The sequence below is a fragment of the Hippopotamus amphibius genome, chromosome 14 (assembly GCF_030028045.1).
Source record: "Hippopotamus amphibius kiboko isolate mHipAmp2 chromosome 14, mHipAmp2.hap2, whole genome shotgun sequence".
Taxonomy (NCBI): domain Eukaryota; kingdom Metazoa; phylum Chordata; class Mammalia; order Artiodactyla; family Hippopotamidae; genus Hippopotamus; species Hippopotamus amphibius.
Genome location: NC_080199.1, coordinates 17,673,454 through 17,699,077, shown reverse-complemented (window position 1 = coordinate 17,699,077; position 25,624 = coordinate 17,673,454). Strand labels below are relative to the sequence as shown.

The 25,624-nt window shown below is 39.0% G+C and overlaps 1 protein-coding gene across 2 annotated transcripts in view; it reads right to left on the bottom strand.

The window, feature by feature from the left end:
• The window catches only part of ABCC4 (ATP binding cassette subfamily C member 4), a 208,385-nt gene that overhangs the window by 80,190 nt on the left and 102,571 nt on the right, over window positions 1-25,624 (bottom strand). For both annotated transcript variants that reach the window (XM_057707595.1, XM_057707594.1), the window contains exons 15-19: window positions 23,804-24,013; window positions 22,361-22,501; window positions 21,367-21,404; window positions 20,883-20,977; window positions 18,993-19,139 (exon numbers count right to left, since the gene is read on the bottom strand). In XM_057707595.1, the coding sequence (XP_057563578.1) occupies window positions 18,993-19,139; window positions 20,883-20,977; window positions 21,367-21,404; window positions 22,361-22,501; window positions 23,804-24,013 (631 nt within the window). The remainder of the gene's footprint in view (window positions 1-18,992; window positions 19,140-20,882; window positions 20,978-21,366; window positions 21,405-22,360; window positions 22,502-23,803; window positions 24,014-25,624) is intronic.

The following is a 25,624-nucleotide window of genomic DNA, read 5'->3' as shown; positions in this document are numbered from 1 at the left end:
CACCACTCCCGCCAAGTGGCCTTCCTTCACTGGCTTTCAGGCCACGGTCACCCCAGGGAGCCATTCCCACGTCTGGGACAACCCAACTCATTCTCTGGTCAATTGAACCTGTGCTCCAATAGCAGCTGCTCCTCAAATCTGCTTAGGTCACCTTGCACAGGCGGACAGTCCCCGGAGCCTCTTCTTCCATGAGACTGATCACAGCCATACCTCCATGGTTGCTAACGTGGTGTCCAGCAGAAGGCACACAGGTTTGGACGACGTTGTGCCTAACTTGAGAGATACTTACGGAGCCCTTATCACAACAGATGGATAAAAGACTAAGTGAATGTGTTTAGAAACGGGTGCTTTCAGAATAGTACTATTTAGAAAAGAGACATCACAGGAACCTCGTAATGAGAACTGAGGCCAATGCTGAGACAGGCTGGCACTGACCACCCAAAGGAGTGATGAAAGAGGGCATCAAAGGTGGGTGTCAATTGCGGAGGGGGGGGGCGCACAGTGATTGGTCAAATTCTAAACAAGAATGTTCCAGCTTCTTCCTGTGGAACTGCAACACAGACAGAAACCTGGCCCTGTGACAAAAGCATGAGGGCAAGCTGGGGGTGGGGGAGAGAGAAATATCGCCCAGCTCCTAGAAGGGCCCCCCCTCCCCGACCTGGGTACTCCAGCCACCCACAGTGCTCCCAGAAACAACATGCACACGTGTATGGTTCCTGTCTGCCTCCACCTCGAGGAAGGCAGTACGTATGGAAACTCCTCAAACTCAACAAAGAAAATAAGACTTCATCGTGCTCATCATTCTAAGTTCCTTCTTTGCAGCTTCAAGATACTTAAGGACCCCAATGTTCTATTCAACTGTGATTCCCCACTCAGTCCGGACCCATAGAACTCCCCATCTCGGTAGCTGTTCTAAAAGGGAAAGATTTTGGTGCCAAATCTCTGCATGGTTAATCACATCTATATGAACATGTGTTTCCATAACTGCCACAGCGTCCCCTGGCATGAAGTTGGCAACAACCCACATGGAAAACCTGGTCAACTCCATGCTGACCTCCTAGCCTCCAGCGCTCATTCTGGTGCTCTACTATCACCACCAAAACTAAATTCTGTGCTGCTTCAATGATCCCCACTCCCCCCTCGCCTGATTCCACTCAGAATGGTGCTGCTTAATCAGCCTTGCCTCAGCTCTGCTTCCTCCAAAGTCTCTCCTCATCCGTGAAGTCAGCCACTAAAAATCTGACACAACATTACGAGCCCAGTGTACTCTCACCAGCCCGCACGATGGACACACCCACAGGCTCTGCATTTCCTCCACTGTGGGGCGGGGGTGTCTCCATTCTCTGGTCGCCCTCAGAGGGGAGGGCAGCCTACAGATATCCCACAGCCTCAAAGGAAAGGCAACAAAGCTCGTCTAAGGACAAGCGACAGATTGACCAAGAATTTGCAGGTGTATTAAAGCCGGATGAGGAACTGAACCTTTTCTCATTGCACAAGTAAACAATGTGAACAGCAAACCATCTCAGTAATCCAGGTTATCAAAGACTGCACCAGGGTACTGTCCTCAAAAAGCGGGATGCATTTCTTAAGGGGCAGTTAAAAAGAAATCCATAGAATAAAGGCCTCTTGTGCCTTCTTCCAACAGAAAACTCTAGGAACTAAGGAAAGGAGAAATTTCTATGTGAGGGGGAAAGGGTTTAAAATCTATAAAGACATCATCTCACAGAACTTTTGAGAAAATTCACTATTAGGAAAATCTGTAAAAGTACCTGTCCATCATTCCTAGTATAAAACCCAACTGAGGACTTCCCTGGTGGCGCAGTGGTTAAGAATCTGCCTGCCAATACAGGGGACACGGGTTCAATCCCTGGCCTGGGAAGATTCCACATGCTGTAGAGCAACTAAGCCCGTGCACCAACACTAGTGAACCTGCGCTCTACAGACTGCATGCCACAACTACTGAGCCCATGTGCTGCAACTACTGAAGCCTGCATGCCTAGAGCCCGTGCCCCACAGCAAAAGAAGAAACCACAATGTGAAGCCCATGCACCGCAAGGAAGAGTGGCCCCCCCTTGCCCACCACAACTAGAGAAAGCCCGCTCACAACAACAAAGACCCAACACAGCCAAAAATAACAAATAAAAAAAATTTTTTAAATAAAAAATAAACCAACTGACACATCTGCAGGAATATTCTTGGCCTGGTATTTATGGATTTCCATGGCCAATTTTTGCATACTAGTTCAAAACACATATTCTGCCTGACATCCCCATCACTCTGAGGGTATGTCAGCTACTGTAACCTACATGAACAAATATTCATCTCCCAAGAGCTATACTGCACAAGTTGTTCATGCATATTAGGGGAAAATCAGGCTTCTGCAGGACATCAAAGTCCTTTGAGACCATGACCTTAACTGTGTTCCTTAACAGCATTCGAAACTTGGTTGCATTAAATAAAGCTGCTGTAGACTGGTAATGAAGCAAAATCACTGCAGGATCCCAATCTCCTGGGCAGTCATGGGCTCATAGGCCTCAGATGAAAAGTCCCACGGCCCACTGCTGAAAGGTTTCCTCAGAGCTGAATAGATCTACCAGTCGCAATTCCGAAATTGCTAATATTTTCATCAGAAAGGAGTAAGAGAGCTTTAATTCACCAAAACGTAACAACTTGGAGGCTGCAAGGAGGCCCAAGGCTGAATGGTTCTCGCCTTCAAATGCTGTGAAATGTCATTGAAATATGCATAGAGAAGAGAGTCCAATACAACATTTTACTTCTCTTAGATCAAAACACATTATTCCTCATCCTTGGATATTTTTAGGTCAATTCACTTTTCACCTAGATCTCATTTGCTTCTCTTTTTGTCCAGATGCAGTCTTTATCAGTCAATTATTTTTGCCTAGCCTGTGCCCTCAGTAAAGGAAACAAAAAGTTTTAAAAGTCCAAGAACTTAAGACTGCTCTAAAGTGCAATATGAAGAGAGAGTACACAGGCTATTACATGAACAGAAAGCCACACATCCAATATTTCACTAAATTGAATATTATTCGGGGGGGGATTAATGACAGTTTTGATAAATAACTCAATATGTTGCAGCCAATATTTGAGAGAACCTCAGAAGTGAAACAGAGGGACGTGGGAACAATGACCATGACACTGGGCTACTTTAGCCCAACAAAGGAGAAGCTGGTCCAACCAGCGTCCAGGCAGCCAGCCAAGCTGCCAATGGTTCAGAAACCCTATTTCTTCATTTCTATCAAAACATAAATGACACTAGTAACAGGTTTCCCAGGAATAAAGAAAACACTGATACTTCTAGGTTATACACCTAAGTTTACAACAAAAACCGAAAAGATAGCTGAAATTAGGATCAGAACCTATCCTTACACTATTTGCGATAAGGTGGATAGGCAAAGGGTGAATGAGCAGAAATAAAACCGTCTCACCATAAAATATTGGGCCTTACAGAGACAAATAAATAATAAATAAAAATAATAAATTAATAATAAATAATAATAGTAATAATAAATTTTATTAAAAATAATAAAATTTTCAAGACACTATTTTCCTGCAAATTTCCAAATATTTTTTCACTTCTATACCAGACAGTCAAAAAAGCAAGACAGCTAAACACTAACGTTGCTGCAAAAAAATTATGACACAGGCAGTAAAACAGACAATTGAAGAATCTCCTGTCTTTCCAGTCACCATAAATTTTGGGGGTAGGGGCGCAGGGTAGGGGAGAGAAAATTGAACTAGGTACCAAAGCATGGATGGATACATCTATGGCTCCAGGCTGCTGTTATCATAAACTCTAAGTTCCTAGTACTGAGCCACCATATGTTAGTAACAGGGTTTATCTAAACTACACCAGTGAGAGAATTTTATCCAATCTTCCATAGTCCCGCCATATCTTTATATCTACAGAAGAGCTGGCTGGGGCTCCTATAATATAGGGAGTCACTTTGCTGTGGTTCTCCCAGTAGGAACTTTCTCAGATCACCATTCTGTCCACTCCAATTACTAAGTCCTCTAACCATAATATTCTCCCATTTAAAGTCAACACGAGCCCTATTAAACATTAAACTACATTTCCAAAATAGCCTACATAAGCGTAGTTTTCTCTTTATGCAAATTATTAAAGACAGCATGGGATGCTTAACAAGTGTTTCTAATATGACAGGATTTGAGAACTGTTACTCTGACTCCTCCTCCCTATTTAAATTACCAAAAAAGGCTCATACAAAACAGTGCTGCTTTCACTCCTAAGAGTGACTTAAATGCCAAAGAAAAGCTCATTATGAAATCAATAGCCCACATAGTCTCTTATAATATCAAATAATATGAATTTCAGAGCTAACATTTTCGTAACTTACGATTAGTTATAAAATTACAAAAACTTTATTTTAAAAGTCAAGACAGAAATGGGACAGGACACAGAAGAGATATATGTACTCCCGTTTTTACAGCAGCATTATTCATAATAACGAAGATACAGAAACAACCAAGAGTCTATCAACAGATGAGTGGACAAAGAAGACGCTGTATGCATAGATAAATACATAGACGCATACACCCACACAGTGGAATACTATTCAGCCACGGAAAGAAGAAAATTCTGCCATCTGAAAGAACATGGATGGACTTTGAGGAAGTTATGTAAAGTGAGATAAGTCAGACAGGAAAGACTTATAGTGTATGATATCTCTCATACATGAAATCTTTAAAAAAAAAAAATCAAACTTATAAAACCAGACAGTAAAATGAGATGTTTAAAGGTCTACATTTGCAAAGGTCTACATCTGATAAATAAGCCCTGGAGAGTCTGTCATACAGAGTGAAGTAAGTCAGAAAGAGAAAGACAAATATTGTATGCTAACTCACATATACGGAATCTAAAAATGGTACTGATGAACTCAGTGACAAGAACAAGGACGCAGATGCAGAGAATGGACTGGAGAACTCGAGGTTTGGGGGGGCGGGGGGTGAAGGGGAAGCTGAGATGAAGCGAGAAAATAGCACAGACATATATATACTACCAACTGTAAAATAGATAGCCAGTGGGAAGTTGTTGTATAACAAAGGGAGTCCAACTCGAGGATGGAAGATGCCTTAGAGGACTGGGGTGGGGAGGGTAGGGGGGACTCAAGGGGGGGGGGGGAGTTGAGGGATGGAGGGAATATGGAGATATGTGTATAAAAACAGATGACTGAACTTGGTGTACCCCCAAAAAATAAAAAATAAATAAAAGAAAAAAAAAAAAGCCCTGGAGACCTTATATACAGTACAGTGACAATAAACAAAACTGTACTGTAAATACTAAATTTGCTAAGAGACTAGATCTTAATGATTCCCAACATGAGAACTGTAATTATGTGATGTCATAGGTGTTAGTTAGCTAACACAATAACCGGAACCTTACTGCAATATCCATGTATCAAATCAGTATGTCATACACTTTAAACTTACAGAGTGTTGTACAACAAATGTGTCTTTTTTAAAAAATCATGACAAGGCACTAGTAAAAGTCTCTTAAAAATTAGGGCCAAGAGAACAGGCAAAAATGAACATCTCGTTTTCAGAAACAATAATCCTCCTTGCAAATGAAAGATCCACCTCTTATCCCCATTCTGAACCTAACTCATTTTCAAATATTAAATCCTTCTGAAAATTGATAAAAGCAAAAAGCTCGTGTAAAAGCTGAACAAACAGAATGAGGACGATTTAGACCAAAGAACTCACACACACACACTCAAGATACACGTATCCATTCCTTTCACACACCCTGAAATAGCCCTTTTGTGTGGACTGTCCAGGTCAGGCAAATTTCTGAAACAATTTCTGATTAATGTCCACATTCATTTCATGGGAAATACTATGTTAAACACAATTTCACCTCTACCTGAAGAGCTGCCATTATTGTATAAAATACAGTATATAGGAATGGGTACTGGATCCTTAGAAAATGGTCATGGAGATCTCCAAATACAATACCTGGTTACCTTATGCAAAATTCCCAGTACGCCGGCACATGGAGATGCTTATTAAATGCTGAGTTATATAATCTGTATCATGATTAATGATTTGGGGCAAACTGGTTCTTTACTTTCAATTGTAGGCATCAGATCTCTATGGTTTCCACATAAAAACCAATGGGGACGAGAGAGGATTTGGCAAAAAGGTAAAGAAGACCATGGATCTAGGGGCAAAAGAGACTGAAAAAGATTTCTTGTACTTGGTATTAGAGATGAAATGAAACAATGAAAGAGAGGATATTTTCAAAAGTTTAAACTGTCAAATAAATTTACGACATTGCTCTGAAATGACAAGACACAGGGCAACAGTCCAGATTCATCATACTCCAGGCTGATGTTCTGTACGACAGGGAACTGGATTATAAATGCCAACAGAAGAAACCTCTGTCGGGCGGCAGATCTCCGGAACATTAGACAGTGTGTGGAAACTACTATCAAAAAATCCTCTGAAGTCCTTACAACCTATTTTTGGTTTTCTTTTTCATCAAACTATTTCTAAGCCAGTTCTGCAGAATGATAAAATCACCGAATTTCAGAGCCTATGGGCTCTCAGACATAAAACTGAGGTTGAATGCCGAGACTTGGGCCGAGGTAGGTGCTCCCTGCCTAACTAACACAGCTATCTGGCAGGCAGGTGTTCATGGAGTAAGAACTCTCTGTCTTCACTTAGGTCTCTCCAGCCAAAATTATCCATTTCTTCACCTACCTCAATACCATTCTACCCAGCCAGTGAGTTATGGCATTTACATGGTTAGTTTATTAACACTAGTTGGAAAGTATTTATAGGAAGTTGTATTTGTTCTGTTGCATTTGTTATGCCTTTCACTGCATTAAAAATATAATCTACAGTTTATAAGAACTAACAGGGAATCTCATTTTCATCCCAAGCAGCTTTAACCATTATTTTGTGCAAGAAGAAGTTTTGAATTATCAGAATGTCCATCTGATAGAAATGCAGGAAGACTGCCTGGAATTAACTGGAGTGAACAAACCACGAAATGTCTCTAAAAACATCCCATGAATAAAATTTGAAGGCTCGACAATCTAAAACTGCCTTAGGTCAACTTTAACTTTCACTTGTGAAATTTGTCATTTTTCATGCTTTTTGAAAAAGGTGCTTTTTGAAAAAGGTGAATACATTTTGACCAGTTACAGCATTTTCTTTAAAAAATAGTAAGTTCCTGCTACTCCTAAGAAGTATAGCCATTCCCTGGAATAATTACAATGTTCCATTCAAACAGAACTTATATTATAAAATTTCAAACTCTTTCCTTAATTACATAATAGACTTCTGTAATAAACTTCAACAGTATCATTTTCAAACAACAACAAAAAACCCAGATGTTTGGTACTTATATGCAAAACTGAGCTCCGGCTGTGAAACCAAATTAAAATGAACTCAGGAATGAAGCTAAACCCTGATGAAAACAAAAACAAAACAAGCAAACAAACAAAAAACATGCTGTTGATTTTGTTTTGTAGGTTGTTAGTCTTCATCATTTATATATTTTTCTTGGCATCTGGGAAAACACACACATCCGTTCCCACCATTTTATCAAAATTAACATATTCCTTTGGATTTTGGGGGGGGGGGAGACAAAAAGAAAATTCGCTAAAATTTCATGATATCACTTAGTCAAAATTCAATCAATGTCAGCTATTTCTTGGGCATTGCTTTAAATGCTTTACATATCGTAATTCTCTTAATTTTCACACACGTTAAAAAGAACTGGGACTATTATTATACAATCATCCACGTTGTACAGATAAGGCTGAGGCAGCTGGAGTTTAAATGACTGGACAAAGGTCTGTCTGTCGGTGGCCAGGCTGGATTCACATTCAGACGGGTTAATTTCAAAGTCTGTTCTCTTTACCACTGGGCACCGTGGTTCCCAAGTTACAGTGGTCATAACCACTATAGGAAAATAAAGGGAAACCATTCAATTTGGTGTCGGTAAAGTTAAAGGTCACTTTGTTGGCTGGTTAATTTTCAAACCTTAAATTTCACATCTCTTTAATAGAATCTAATAATATGAATCTTACTCTGGTGTGACAATCTAACTCAAAAGAAGTTTCTCTCACTCACAAACACACACACACCACCCCACATCAAGGCTGCTTAAGATAATTATGCTTCAATCAGGAGGATCTTGATTGTGCCAGTGGAGTGACTGGCACAGCTCTTCCAAAGCTGTGTTCCTGCAGAACCGAGGCATCGCAACATCTCCACCTACATCCCAACTCCCCATCCATTAATAGCTTTAAATTGTCTACTGATAAAACCAAAATTCTCTTATCTGACATCAAATAAAAAATGGACATAGGAATTAGGGGGAGAGAAAAGATGAGCTATATTTTAAAAAATACTCAATGTTTATCCAAAACCTATAAGGTACTCATTGTGTTACCTAAAATTTCAAACCTTAATCGTACATAAAAAAGTTGGCAACTTGGTTATAACAAGAACCAAGAGATGGTAACACCTGAAGGCCAGGTCAATTAAGCATGAAACTCTCAGTGTCTCCTTTGTGAAAGGAGATGTGAGCGATTAGAAAATTTGGTATGAAGGGGAATTAAACCTCCTTCATTCAAGTTTCAGAATTCCCTAATGTAGGAGTGAAATCTACTCACCTGGTCTAAAGACTTGACAATTTGTTTTAAAAAACAGCAGCTTATCTGATTGTAGGCTAAATCACTGACTGTCTGGATTACACAGGTGCTGCCTTTTACTACTGTGGCTATTTATGTCAACAACTATTTATTTGATCTTCAAGTCAAGGAAGAATAATTTTCTAGCAACACTGATTACTCATCATCTTGAAATATGTGTTTATTTTCCTACTATTTACAGGATTATGTCAAGACTAACGTTTAAAAGTTGGCACCAATAAGAAATACTTCTGTCTACAATATCACCCATTGGTGGAACTCATTAAGCCATATTTGACAATCTTCTCATTTTTATGCTAAGTGAAAAGGAAAATACAGCGAAGATTTGCATTAGCATGAGATATAATTTTAAGATATTATTGCCACTTTAGTCTCCAAAAAGGAAGAATAATAAATTTATAGTTCCACCAAAGGAAATAAATTTTATGAGCACAGGCCAGTCTGACACCAAGAGAAAAGAGAAAAAAATTCTAAAAATAATGACTACATTTAAGAAAGCAACCATTTCTTCTAATCTATTTTTAAATATTTGAAAGTAATGAAAAAAATTAATCCATGATCTTGACTACATCTCAAAGTACCACTGCTGACCCAGATATATGGAATTATTTATATAAGAAAATATATTTTTGTACAAATATTTATTTATTTAATTTTTGGCTGCGTCAGGTCTTAATTGTGGCATGCGGGATCTTCGTTGCAGCACTCGGGCTTCTCTCTAGTTGTGGCATGTCTCTTCTCCAGTTGAGGCGTGTGGGCTCAGCTGCTCCATGGCACGTGGGATCTCAGTTCCCTGAGGGATTGAACCCACGTCCCCTGCATTGCAGGACGGATTCTTTACCATTGGACCACCAGGGAAGTCCCAAGAAAATATATTTAAGGACAAATCCACATGCACTGCAGTATCTGTTCAAATATCTTTGTGTAGAACAGAAATAGATGCTTCGTTTTTCCTACCACACCCTCAAAAACGTCTATATATTTTCAGTATATGCTTCAACCAGAGTAAAGAATAAGATCAAGCCATTGAGTCAAAACAACACTTCTAGAAATATCCACTTGAATTATTGAATAAAATACCCCCAAATCAGGAATTTTGAATGAAAATCAACCAGGGCAGATACTCTGGTTTCTACTGATGTATTTAACAGCACATTGTTCTACAACACTGCTTTCTCCCAGCAACACACCCGGAGGCAGGATTTTCCCATCATGAAAAGCATGACTGTATTTGGAATAATGTCTGGATAAAGATTCTTAAACACATAACAAGTCTAAAATAGACTTTCCAGGTGTTCAAGAGGTTGAAACATTTCCCCGTGTGATACAATCTATTAAAATGCAAATGAAAAAATGAAAGGAAAATATTTCCAGGACAGGGAACTTGAATTTATGATAGCTTTCCATTTAACCACAGTATTTTAATAAACTTCCACTCAGTGTATACTTTGAAGCTTGTCAGATAGACTTTCTATCTAAATGAGGGGAAATTTTTAACAAAATAATCCTGGTTATCAAGAATGAAAAGAACACTCAAAAGATCATAGTTGATATCATGATACCACTACTTATGGAGAAAAATGTTGTTGCTTATGTTCTACCTACTGTCAAAGCATTTGTAACACACTTCTAAAAAGCCCAAAGAGGAACTTCCCTGGTGGTCCAGTGGTTAAGACTCCAAGCTCCCAATGCAGGGGGCACAGGTTCCACCCCTGGTTGGGGAACTATGATCCCACATGCCACATGGAGTGACCTAAAAAAATAATAATAACAATAATCATAATAATAAAATTTAAAAAATAAAAATAAAAAGCCCAAAGAGAAGTGTGCATAGGTATTTACAAAGAGCAACACTGGAAAGTGTTAGCTTCTCTCTTCTTTCCCTAACACACTTTTCAGGGATGAGCTCTAGCACCACACAGTCCCTGACAGGTCAGGAGAGCCATTTCAGTATCGTCAAGAGTCTTGTTAGAAACCAGGCTGAGCTTGCTATAAGCGTAGAGACCTTAAATAAAGAATCACTTATTTTATTTCCTAAATTCCTCTCATATTCCAAATGGTGTGATTTCATTTTGAAACAATTCTTGTTAAAGTTCCAGGACAACAGTTTTTGGAAATTTCATGAAATCAAGGGCAACCACTTATGTAATTGATTATGAAAAAGAAACACACCACAGAGTTATGCTTATAAGTGTCTGTGTTTTGTTTATATGTGAATTGAGCTCTCTAATCTATGGCTGTATTAAATTCTGAATCTGTATCTTTTCCACATGTAATAGTAGAATATTGACACTAGATTTTAGAAAAAACATAAACAATCCACTGTTTGCAATTATTTAAATTTTCAAATGCCTTGAAGCCAGGACTTTTTGTCCCAATGCTTGGGATGACAACTGACAACCGGTAAATGACAAATAAATAGCTGATGACTAAAAGAGCCTCAGTTAAAAGTGAAATGACTGGTATAGCTCTTCCAAAGCTATGTTCTAGCAGAACTGGAACACCGCAACATCTCCAACTAAATCTCAGCTCCCTGTCTAATAATAGCCTAATAACGTCTACTAATGCTTTAAAATGGATGAATTCCTCCTCTTTACTTCTTAAGGGACTGTAGTTTATAAGGTAAAACTACCAGGTTTCAAATATTTAACCTACTCAAGTGCCATGATTCATCTTCAATGCACAACTAAATCCCAGGGAAACATATTAGGTGATAGACAGTTTCATTTCCTGTGACTGACTGGCATTTGGAGAATGTGAAACCTTCCATAGTCTGGTTCTATGAACCACAGCTTCCAAAGAACCAATATGTGTGGGTTTTTCCTCACGCCATCAAATACCAAAAGCAAAGTCCATCATAAATAATCTATTATAAATTCTACTTTTGAAAATAAACTATAAGGAAAAATTCAACTTAATATAAACACCAAGTTTAAGAAAATATAGCTCTAATTCTCTTTCAAGACTGTAAACTTCCATTGTTCTTCGAGTTCATAGCATGGAGAGATTCAAATACACTCCTGAATACCCTTCCTTCTATCCAGCCAACAAATACTTACTAAGTAGCTACAGTTGCCTAATCCTGGATTTGGAGGCTTTCACAGTAACAGTACAGATATGCTCTAGGAGGGCAGAGAGCACAAGGCTAAGAGAAGAGAGAGGCAGTCAAATACATAATTCGGTAAAATATAATTTACTTATAATTGTGATAAGTACTATAAAGATTAGATTAAAAATACAACTTTATGTGAAATAAAACATCGCTGGCTCAATATTATTAATATTTGGATTTTTTTCCATTTTCTTCATGGCAAAATAATAATAATGTTTAAAATAAAGGGGAAGTAGGAAGAAATGGTAACAGAAGATGAAGGTTCCAGTCAGAAAATGAAAATCAAACTTTGTCCCATGGTATCACAGGAGAGCTGTGAAATCAAATCTTTGATGGGAAGGACTTGGCTTTAAAATAAAACCATACAGAATTTTCAATCCAGCAAACAGATATACTGATCAATGTTTACTGATTAAATGCGACCTCGAAGAACTATTCCAGTTTCTCTTTAAATGGTTGTACAAAAGAAATGAACTGTATCATAAAAGCTACTTTGATGTATCTTCTGACTGTCACAAACAGCTACAAGGTTGAAGTAACAGTGTGTGCGGTTTGTTTTGTTTTTTTTTTTTGCGGTGGGGCGGGGTGGGGGCGATGTTAAAGTAACAGTATTTGAATTACACATGGCTCTGCCTACCCATGGGTTCCACATTCTTGGATTCAACCAACCATGAATCAAAAATATTTGGAAAAAAATTCCTGAAAGCTCCAAAAAGCAAAACTTGAATTTGCTTATATAAGTAAAAGTATACATAATCTAGAGAGGATTTAAAGTATATGGGAGGATGTGTATAGGTTGTATTAGAGACCATATTCAGACTTCAGTATCCACAGGGGTCCTGGAAGCAACCACCCAAGGATACCAAGAGATAACTGTACTATAATTCATACATCGCATAAGATAATGCCAAATTACTGAGCACGCTAAGACAAGTAACTGGGATACAACAGTGAAGTCCTGGGCACCAAAGACTGCCTGGCTCCAATTTAGCCTTAGGCTAAGACAACACAGATATTAAAATGAAGTGGAGAACCTATATATACTATGATACTGGGAAATTTTAAAGTGCAGTCAAGTAAAATGTCATCCTTACAATTCCTGAGATACTATGATTAGCACAGTGAACAAGGTACGAGCCTCTCAAATCTTATCTTTTTAACATTTTATTGGAGAACCACAGTAGTTTCTCTGTCACTAAGTTGTCTGTATTTCCATGTATGATTATTAGAGGGGAAAAAATGAATAAAGAGGAATCAGAACATTCTAATAGATTAAAAGTGCACACCAAAATGATGCAATATTTACCAGGTGTAGACAAGAGCTATAATAATCACCTTTATAGAGATTACTGACAAAATAACAATAGCAGTCAAATAGATGTAACTATGTAACTATTTAAACTCGAAACAAAGGCTTTTATGATACTATTAGCAGTAAATGAGCAACACCCATGAAATATGACTTAATATCCCCTGATAAGAGTTTAAGTACATATAACCATTGTTATATGAAAAACATTATTTTTAATATGTCACAGTCCAACAGGATTTAATTACCACACCTACTTCACACTATTAGCTGTTTCATTCAAACCTGAAAAAATAATATTTATGTGGCCATTGAGAATCATTATGATTGATGCAATCTTTTATGTTATTCCCTTTATAGTCCCTTGCTTTTGTTATTTTTAACAAGAAAAAATGAAAGGGGAGATGTGTGTTTTTGTTTTGCAACAAAGCTTTTCTGATGATGACTAACTTGTTCCTTTGAACATAAAAAGCCTCTTTAACTAATGTCCATATAAATATGTTCTTTACAATGTGAGCTAAGCAAAGAAAGCGAAGAAAAAGGGGAGGGGGGTGGGGGGGGGGGGGGCGAGCTGTAGGACTTAAGCCAGAATTAAAAGCAACCGAGGCAGGATGAGTACATGAAAGCTGTCAGGACAGTTGTTATTCTTATTCTCAATTTCTCACAGCTCATCTGCTCTCAAGGAAGAAAAATCATAGTTTCTTTTAACCATATCCACAACAGATCTCACTTGAAAGGAAACACAGCGAGTGATTTGGCATGAATGGGCGTATTACCAATTTTCCACCATCACTACTGAATATTTATGTCAGTGACGAATGATGACACTGGTGAAATATTTTAACACGAAGCCTTGCCTTGTAAATCGTCTGAATGATGCTATATCAAAACAACACCTACCATAAATCAGAGGGTTTAGGACCAGTATTTCTTGTTCTAACATGCTACCTGCTCAGCAGAATCACTTGTGTGAACAGGCATAGATTAATGTGTGCTAAGCAGAGCCATCTTACCTCCTAACTTATAGAGCTATAATTTAACAGGCCTATTATCGTCAAGGTAATTTTGACAGTGCTGAAATATTATACTTGTTAAAAATATGCATTTAGCACTAACCTCAGTGGTCATTTGCACTGAATAAATAGACAGGTATCCCTGCAATTATTATTCTTCTCTCCGGGTGACTCTCATTTCTAGCAAGGCAGCGGTGTGTTGACAACGGATTTTATAAATAGTACAGTAAGAGGGTTATTCTGATAGTAAAAAAGCTTACCACGATGCTTTCAATTCATTTTTCACTTCTTCACAAGTTCATTAGCAACTTGTAGTGGAGGCTAAAGAGTCCCTTTCCAGGTTAAAGAAACAGAGCTATAGTTCAAACCTCCACCACCCTCCTCGTTACCCCAACCCTCAACTCCTACACGATGCACATCCTAATTCGGGGTATTTTACATGGGTGAAATCTGCAGAGCCTCATTTCCCACTCAGTCAAGTTGGAAATATTAATCCTTAGGGCAAGTCTAGAGTTTTGATTACTGAAGATAAAAGAATATGTCTTCTCTTAAACTGTAGTGTTACCAGAAGAATAAAAATAACAAAAGAAATTAGTACTTTTTCTCTTCTTATAGTGCATTAGCTCTAACTTGATTTGTAAAGAAAAACGAAGGATATGAATTTGTACTTTTGTTTTTACACTGAATGCATACATGAGTTGAACTAACTCACACACACTGCAGAAAAATCAGTTGTGTGAAATGAACATACTGGCCACAACCAAACTAACTTTGCATTTCCCTGAGAGAAGAAACACAACATCTACTGATACCGGTGGCACAGTTTCTTAAAGCCAAATTAACAAATTGAAAGAAAATAAACAAATATTTATGTGGAATCTATTACACGCAAAGCACTCAGCCAAGTGTTTTGTCACAATAATTAGGCATGAAAAACAGTACAACTGTCTTCTCATCTTGTCTCCAAAACAAAGGGTGAAATTCTAGACACTTGATAAGAGTAAACTATTTCTGCTGACTCTGGTGGCATGGAGGAAAATGGAAGAAACTGTGTGGTCATATTTCTATCAAAACTCATGTTTGACTCAGGTCCTACAACTGACCACATTCTACCCTTTCAGCAATTAAAATATATCCAGTGAAGATGTCAGAAGCGGCTATTCCAGTTACTAGGGTAGAACACGTAAATTAAGAAATCCCTGGAAGTCAGGGGTTAAGACTCCTCCTTCCCACTGCAGGGAGCACAGGTTCGATCCCTGGTTGGGGAGCTAAGATGCTGCAAGCTGCGCTGCAAGCCAAAAAAAAAAAAAGAAAGAAAAGAAACCTAAATACCTTGTTTGAAATGCTAGATATTTCAGAACAACGAAAGAGATTCATGTTCATGCATAATAAGCCACAAAAATGTTTTTAAAATTCTGTATCAACACTACAAAATACAGAGACTCAAGATATAAAAATGGAATTTCCAAGAAATCTTTAACATAAAAACAACCAGATTTTGCAATAATGTGCCCCTTACATTATTACAATGCTGAAATAATGTAGGTCATGCTGCCCTCTTGTGCCAGATGTAGAAAATAAAACAATTTCTGTCCGTGCAAGGGAAACACTGGATTTAAAATAGAAATGATCTCTGAATTTCTAAATGACTTACTATTGACCAGAGATTTGTGTTACCCGTGTATGAAGCTCTGACACAAGTGAAACGTGGCTTCGGTGATAAAAGACAAAGATTGGCTAGGAAGAGGTGGACGTGGCAAACAGCACAGAAACACAGCCCACATCTGCAAAGGCACAATTATTCAACTCCAGCTGTAATTAACTCATGTAAGAAATGTCGGGACCCCTGAAAATTTGTGACTCTTTAATAAACACACACAATACTAATCAAAATACATCACATCAAGAAAGCATAAAAGAAATATCGGTGAGATAATGGCAAGGTGAGAAGATAACAGGAAAAAAGAAACCTTGCTTTTGCCATTCTAAGGAACAGATTATGAAAGACCAGTAGGTAATAAGGTATCACATTATACAAACAAACTAAGTAAACCTCACACACCCATACATGGATTCAAAATGGGGAGTAACATAGCCAAGGGAGCTTGGAGGGATGGAATACTCTTTAAAATTGGCTTCCTGGAAGCAGGCAGAGAAACTATACTATTCAGAAGGACTATGCACTTTCCAGGTTGACTCTGCCCTCCTTCTTAAAATACAAGTAAGTGAACTTGGGACGGTGTTTCAGGAAATTCCCCTGGAGGCCTGGTTCTTAGCCTAAGTGCAGAGTCCCCCAATGTCTAACAAAATTCATGAGGATCTGGGATGAAGAAAGAGAAAGGAGACAGGACATCTGGAGGGGGCCCACCAACAGATGGATGTAAAGGCATTGCAACAATCCACTTCAGGGTCGAGAATCTGCTGGCCCAAGTGGGCACTGGAGACAGCAGAAAGAAGGGAACTGTAGCGAACTGCCTGCAAATCCCAGCCAGACTGGGGATGGGGCAGATCTGACGGCCTCTGCCTGGAGTTTCCAGCTTCCGTCAATCACCATCCCAACTCTATCCACCTGCCAAAGTCCTTCCTTTCCCTCCCTTTACTAACTCTGGAGGGCCGTCAGGATCCTGAATTCACAGGAAACTTACTGAGCCCTGGGGTCTCCCGGAGAGTGCGCTCTGACACTAGAAAGACACGCTTCCTGATCTCTCCATGCTACTTGGAGAACATACTCTGGAACGTGGGGAACATAGCTTTATGCTGGGAACTTAGATGCATTAAATGAGGATATTTAATGCAACTTAAGAGCCAAGCATGTCCATCTCTCTACTGCAGACGGGAATTTTTTAAAATATTATATAACTGTTAGGGTACACACAATCAATAACGTCAACTATGAGGCATAATTCTTACCCACGGCTTGTATTTCCAACTGTAAGAAGTACAAAAATTTCTATCCAAACAGAAAATTAAATTCGATTACTTAAAATTTTTAATTAAAAAATTTTTTTTCATCTACCACTAAAAGAGTAAAAAAACAACTCTTGGCCCCTAAACCTTTTGGACAAACTAAGCCTATCTTTGCAGTACTTATTTGAGCTTCTCTTTTCTTGAAGGAATGAAGTCCTGCTAATAGACACAGGAGGGGGAGGCAAGATAAACACTAGGGTGCCTGCGGCTCAAAGATTAGTGACCTTGAAGATTTAAACTTGGTCCCAAATCCTTGAATAATAAATGAGTCAGCATCTGGAGAAGCCTACAGGTCTTGGACATGAAGAGCCTGGTTAACTGTGGTCATGAGCACTCAGAGGCCGTGATAACAGAAATTCCATCCCACTTAAGGCTTCCAAATTTATGACTGTAGTTTTCACATTAACTGACAACTTCACAGCCGTAATAGCACATACTCTTCCAATCACTTGCTCACTACAGCAACATAATAAGAAGATCTGTGTGGGCTTCAGCAGTTTACCATCCTGTGCTCCATCCAATGCCTGGACTAAACAACATGTGCTGAACAAATCTGCACAAGATGATGCCCTGAACAGTCTTCTTTAATCCTTACAACAGTCTATTTCTATAACAGGAAGGGCAGTGGTTATCCCCATTTCACAGGTGACAGAGTTCCCAGACACCATGTCATCATCATCACTAAGGTTCATTAGGCAGTGACCGTGTGGTAAGCTCTGTGAATGTATTAACCTGCTTAATTCTAACAGTTATCAATACATTGATGACTGTGTGAATAGCACCCTCATTTTACAGATAACACTGAGGCACAGAGAAATTAAGTAACTAACACATAAGTATTAATATAACTTTAATTGAAGACTACTATTAGTAGCCAGCACCAGGATTGAGCCCAAGCAGCTGGCTCCAGAGTCCACACTTTTAAACCAAGGCAGACAACATCCTGCCTTAAGATTTGCCTGCCCAATAGCACCCACCTGCTTTGGCCTTGGTCACACGGCTAGTTGATGGCCAGGCCAAGGCTACTCCTGTCCTCCCTCCAGCCCACCTCCCTGTCTCAGCAGGTGCTGTCAATCATCACCTGCAAAAACAAAGCTGCCCCAGGTCTCAACACAAGTCTGACCAACTGAAAAGAGTGAACATGTACACTGATGAACTAACTCTTCATAGACACCCAGGTCAAAAGGAAACCTTCTGAAGCAAGACAAGTCAAAGGCCTCAGAGTGGAAGAAGCAACCACTGATAAACCTCCAGGAATACTCATATTGAGAAACTTACTACTGAACATCCACCTGCTAAGTACCACAAAGCCTCTTACGTGTCACCCAAAGTCCGCTGTAAACTACACAGTAAATTTTATTGAAAAGGATGTTCACGTTTCACTAATCTTGGGTTTTAATTAACTTTTCATTACCACTTTAGGTAAACCTCACAGTCAGGGCACATGCCAGAGCTCTGGGATCCCAGAAATCGATGGGAAATGAAAGAAAGAAACACACAGCCTGTTTCAAGTACAGATTCATTGTAAGAAGGTTCCTGCAGACAAGCTACCTTAACAGTACGTAATACAGCCAACATTTTAGCAACTAGCCAAAAATATTTAGATTCGTTTGCATCAAATGTAGGGTGTTTCATTGTCAGTCAACAAATCGGTTCCTAAGTCATTCTGCAAAGCAGGCGTACATTTATCTTTCCACACACACATAAATCAGAATAAGAGCTTATATGCCTCTATACTCAGACATTCTTTGGTAGGAGAAAAATATCAGTAAAGCTTTTTGTAGAAAATGGATCAACATGCACAGTGACTCTTCCAAGCATCTCAAATATCAAATGTAATCAAGATAACAAGACATATTTACTGAGAAACCTGCTGTCTGACTTACCTATTGGATTTCTATCGAAGAATAATACTGGAGCTCTCAAAATGGACTCAAACATTTGGTTGTGCAAAGTTTGTGAAGAATTAACAAGGACGTAGAAAACCAACAGAGATCTGGCAATGCCAAAAAGGACGGTAGATACAGTTAACCCTGAAATAAAGAAACATGACTCAGCACAAGATCTCTGCCTTTTTTTCAAGGATGCTAAACCATGCCAGGCAGCTTATAAAGATATTATGTAAATATTTTATTCCATTAAGCATCTAGATTCTATAAAGTTTTAACGCATTCACAAAATACATTTAAAAAGGATATGAAAAATCACTATTCTGTCATTAATTAGAAACCTCATGGGAGAAAAAAATATCAAATGTAAGATAAAATTTCATTCTAAGATTTCCTAATTTGATTGTAAGTCCTACTAAAAACTCAGAAGAAAGAGAATTTTTAAAAGTGGTTGATCTTCCCTTCTCCAAATTTTAAATCTTACTAGTAGTTACAACATGTCTCATAGCCTAAAATCGTAATATGCTTTGGTACCAGCATGTGCATTAATAGTGAACAGGAGAAATGATTTACTACCTTTTCCTTGTAGACAAAGCCCAAGTAGCTTTAAAGAATATGAAAATAGCACATTAATTTGCAAGCAGGAAATCTAATTCTAAATAACTGAATTGTAGGAAAACACAAATTATAAACGTAAGTGAACATCACCATTTAAATTCAATTTTGTTCATGATATAATTGAGTACCTATCATGCACATAAAAATTAAAATACCTGCTTAAGATCTTTTGAACTCACAATGCTAAATAGAGTGGGGATAACTTCTGTAACAAATATTCCATCAAGTACTTTCCTCCCTTCAGATGACACATCACTGTTATTTAAATCCTGAAAGCCTCTCAAATTCCTGGATTCCATCAATAGGCATTTTCCTTAGCCCACCATCCTAAAGGAATATATAACAGAATCCTTTCCTTCTTCAAGTCCCCATAGTCCACCAATTCAGAAGGTAAACAGCTAATGGGTTTAGATTTCTTAGCAAGAGATCAACGAAACACACAAAATTTCAGTGAGTGGGTTCTTACAAAGATAACTCACTCTATCTCTGCAGAAAGCTTGTGTGAGTATATCCTGTGGGAATATTTAAAATTTTAGATGAGGATTTCCTTTTAAAAGTGTGTAATGCTACATATATTCTAGGCACTCTTGAGAAAACAGACAGCCGTGTTAATATTATTCTGGCAAGCCAGATGTTAAATTATTTAATTACACAGTTGCGGACATGGTTACATTGTGATCTCAAGGTAAGAAAGACTTGGAATCCTAATTCCCAGACACTGGATTTCTCCCTGCTTAGCTTCTCTCTTAAGTAATTTGTGAAGCCCAAGAGACAAGCAGTATCACGAAGGGGAGTCTGCATACCTGTGAGGGAATAACGCTTTTATTTGGGGGACCTTGCTGCCAGAGGATTTCATCCAACATCAATAAATGCCAACGTTTATTGAGAAAGAATTGCAACAATCCGAACCACAGGGTGGGGATCCGTTTCTAATCCTCTTGCCCATCCATATAATGATGTAAGATTTAGCTAAAGCAACCGATTAGAATAGACAATAGCCACATATTTCCAGTGGCTGACTTTCTGAATGTGCAATCCTGGTTTAACTTCCAAAATCCAGTACAGAGCAAATTAAGAATTTTCATTCAACCTCTTTCCTCCAGTAGATTTTAAAAGTAATTATTCTAATTAATTCACAGAGTAAATTCAACTCAGACTCTTAATCTGTTGAGACATTACTGAATTACTCCTAGAAGCCCTAGTTGCTCACACAGGCTCATTGTAAGCACCTCAGACTCTTGTATAATAGACCAGATGATTCAATTTTACCTGAGTAAATTCCTAAGTACCAGTATAGATCAAGCTTCTCAGTTACATTTCCTTGTCCATTAACAGTGACATTCAGGGCACTCTGTTTATTTGCCCTATGGAACAGGGAAGAAAAAACGTAATGCAACAATATGAATTAGGTAAATACAAAAAAAATTAACCTTGATTTAGGAGATGTGTTTTCTGCTGGAAAATGGTTCCCAGCTCACAGGGCTCTGTGTTCATCTACCTTATGAAAATTCAACTTGAATCATGACTTTCATTTCTTGAAATTGTCTGTGAGGAAGCTGCTGAGGGTCAGACACGGGGAGAGACCATGGGAGGGTCACACTCCACCAGCAGGAACTTTAATTTTTCTTCAGGGAAACGATGTGAGGATCACAAGAGGAGGCTGAACAAGCCCCACCTCTCCCCTTGCCTCTGTAGGAAAGTGAGGCTTCATGTCAATTTTAAAGCACTTTGGGTCAGACCAGGAATCACTCACCAGTAGGAAAGCCACCAATCCTGAAGGATGTAGGCAACCTGGAGCAGGAAACAACAATCACTCAAACACTGACATCACTGACCCCCTCAAACCCCCACTCACGAGGATGGGTGATGATGGAAAGGCTCCAGAAAACGGAGACTGTCCTTCCAGCTCAGGTCTGGCCAAACTCCACATCCCACATAACCCCAGGTCAGGGAGGGCATGTTACATTTTTAAATCTTTAAAAAGACATCCTGTTTTTCCAAGAATCTCTCTGTCACGTACACACAACACCAGTAAGCCTCACTTACTTTGCTCCCCACATATAAGCATTTCAATGCAAATCCAAGTGAACTGCAAAATACAATAATAAGAGACTTCCCTGGAGGTCCAGTGGTTAAGATTTCAGGCTTCCAATGCAGGGGGTGCAGGTTAGGACCCTGGTTAGGGAACTAAGATCCCACATGGTGCACGGAGTGGCCAAAAAATTTAAAAAATTTTAAAAGAGTAACAACGGTATAAATGTCAGCATTTTTTGAGGGAAAAAAGCTTGACAGGTACTGTGATGGTCAGTTTTCTGTGTCAGCTTAGGCAGGCCAGTCTTCAGTGATTCAACCAAACTCTCATCTAGATATTGCTGTGAAGGTATTTTATAAATGTGGTTCACATCTATCACCAGAACTTAAGTAAAGGACATTAGCCTGAATAATGTGGTGGGACTAATCAGTCAGATGAAGGCCTTAACAGCAAACCCTGAGGCTTCCTGGACGCGGAAGAAATTCTGCTTCAAGACTGCAGCATCAGCTCCTGCCTGAGTTTCCATCCTACAGTCCTGTATTTCTGATTTCAGATTCACCCAGCAGGATCCCACAATCTCATGAGCCAATTCTTTGAAATAAATATCTTAATACACATATTAAAAATAATAATAATACAGTAAAATAAATACAGTATAAATAGTATTATAAGTATCAACCTTAGGGCACAAATCAAAATAAATGTCTTTATTTACCTGAGCTGCGATGTTTACTAGAATAAGGAAAATGATGCTAAACCAGTGAGAACCGGCTGTAAAGTAATTCCTGTAGGCCTTAAAACCAACTTTTCCTTCTGAACGGCTCTCCTCTGGTAGTGTAACCTGCATATTCTCAGTCTGGGAAGGAAAGACAGTGAGAGACAAAAAGTTAAATAATGAAATCTAAAACTTTAAGAGTTCAACAATGCCCTCCACAACAAAGTTAGGAGTGCGCACGATGGTGTGTCTCCAACAAACAGTGTGGAAACACCTAGCCTAACCACGTGTGCATCTACCTAGTCATGCTACTTCCAGGGATCTAAAAGAAATAAGAAAATATCATTTGTACAATATCACTCAATGTTATTCTCTGTTATTCAATGTAGAACAGCATGATTAATAGCACACGTACAACATATCTGATTAAAGTATAAATGCTGAAGCTTTTTCCAAAATAATACACAAAATGATATGTAGCTGAAGTATCCCTCTAGTTTACTTATGTCACTCAATTATAGAAACATAAAAAAACATAGTGTGGGTTCAAAATATTAGTTAAATAGAGTAAACTGACTTCACACTGTGAGCTGGAGTCATGTGATAGCAGGGGGACAGCATATGCTTCACATCTATTTGGTTCCTGAATTCCACAGAGCGATTCCTGAGTGTGGACTGTGAGGGATTAATCTTATCAGAATCATCCAGAATCCTGGGATTGGACAGTGAGGGTTTGGATATTGAGAAAAATTCTGTATGTTTTTAAAGGAGATCTAGGGCATTTCTGCATTTCTGACTGGAGGACTAAGAATACACTATACAGTCACATGAACCAAGGATGTCCTGGGCTCTATGCTGGCCACTGGGGATTCAAGGCGGCAAGATGTGGTTCTTGGTCTTGAAAGATAAGAAAGGAAGACAAGAACTAACTCCAAAGTGTCTATTGTGTGTCAGGTCCTTTACACATGCTACCTCTGGCCTGTCACAAACCATCTGACAAGGAGGCAAAATACTACCATCAGTTACCAGCAGTGCCAGAACATTCCAACATGTAGGAAAAGTAGCTGATTTAATGGAAGTCATAGCAGGCTGGGTATGAGGGGGTCTTCAAATTACACTTCTGGGTGAATAAGGGAAGCCAGGGTCTCCCACAGAGCAGTTATGCCCTAACTATGGTAACATGAAGAGTTCTAATGTCAATATCACATATATCCTGGAATTCATAGCAGTACACCCACTACAGACTTTCATAAGATTCTCCATCTTACACCCGACGGAGACCCCCAATCAGGCCTGCTCCCTGCATGTTCTCTACCAATTCATGAAATAAGGCCTTGGCAACTTAGAATCTTTTTTGGAACAAATGAAGATGTCATGAGCAGAGCAGACACAAGTCCACAAAGAGCAGCCAGAACAGGGTACATTTCAGGACAAGAAACTCACATCTTGGCCCTCTGGAGCAGCATCTTTCAATGAAGGTCTGGAAGACTGTTGAGACCAAATCGAAGACTCAGAAAAGGTGCGATTCCTCAGGGTGGGAGTTCCTGGAACTGTAGATGGTTCAGTCTCCTCGTTCTCCTTCTTTAAAATGGAACCAAAATCTACCCCAGATTTCAGGAACTCAGTGTAAGTCCCCTTTTGCACCATTTCTCCCTAAAATAGCAGTTAAGAATTTGAGAGGAAAGCATTTGCATTTGATAATACTAATCTAATGTAGATACTAATCAAGAGAAGTAAGCTGATCTTAAATTATGATTTTTGTAAGAAAATGATCCTTAGGTCTGAATTTCTGGTTGAGAAATCTAGTTCAGTTCAAATGACCTGAGCATCCTGGTCTCTGCCAAACCCTGTGTTAGGTATTAGGGGATGTGAAAGAAATATGTGATCATGTGTTAAAAATGGAGGCCATTGACATAACTACCATGGGCTTTTAGGGAAGCAAAAAGCACAGATGTTGGTGGGAGTATCAATATAGTCTTTTTAGACAACATGGAAATTGAGAGAAGCCTCATGTGATAAGCACAATTCTTAAAAAATCAACTGGGGAGGATATTCCAGAAAAGAAACTTATTGACACGGACACGGGCACAAGCACATCTACACAGGTAAGGGTCACTCAAATCTTTGCAGACCACTGTCATAGTACCACATGTCCATCTGGGACAGGGTGTGGAAGAACTCACCCTGGACAGAGAACCCATGAGCTGCGTCTTCATGGTCTTTACAACCTCCCCACAAACTCACGAAGCTTGAAAATTCAACATTCCACCCAATAAAGTAGCTAAACAGAGAGACCATAAGACTGGGGTGGCTCTAATGCCTTGGTACCCCATGCCACAAACAAAAACTTAAGCCAGAACCAATGCAGAAATAACTTAGGAACGACCAATCACAAGCAGCCGGTCTTCCCCAAATCAGGCAACAGCTTCAGCTACAGTCAGTGTAATCATCTTCTTTGAACACGTGTGACACATCATTGCACAGTTTCCCTCACTGACAAAGTAATATACAAAAATGGGCTGAAGATTTTTGCTTTTCCACTATACAAAAAAAGATAGCTGATTCATTCAGTGGCAAACAAAATATTATGAAAAATCCCAGGATGCAAAGCTAAACAAAGAAGGGCAGCTCTGGTTAAGACTGTATGGCTGAGACCCTTTGCTGTGCACCTGAAACCATCACAACATTGTTCATCGGCTACACTCCGGTATAAAACCCAATGAAGTCTTTGGGTATCATCTAATACTGCAGAACTAGAAAATTATTCAGGATATAGTATGTCTTGTTCCACTGGGGAAGCAAAATTCATACACCTTATTTAAGGAAATTACCACTTTCTACATAGTATTAAGATGCACAGGGCAATGACTAATGGTACAAGGATAACAATTTTACTCAGAAGCCAAGCACTGACAATTCCAAAGGGATCAGGGGGCAGCCATCCCCCCTCTGCAGTGAGAGAACTCTGACAAACAGAAAGGATGAACCCCAACTCATCCAGGGGTGCTCACCAGTGGACAACTGGATGTTCTGATAGTACTAAAACTGAGGGTGGTCTCCTCAAAACAAGCAATAAGGGGACCCTAAAACATCCTAGTTATTCAGGTTATTCTGACAATCACTGATTCTGTACTCATAACATTGCCAGCGCTGGAGTTTCACCACGCTCGTACCACGTCTCTGCATATGAAATTGATTATTCTCAAGTTTGAGGAATCCAAGCTCCCTATTCAGGGAGGAGTGGAGGATCTGCATTTTACTAAT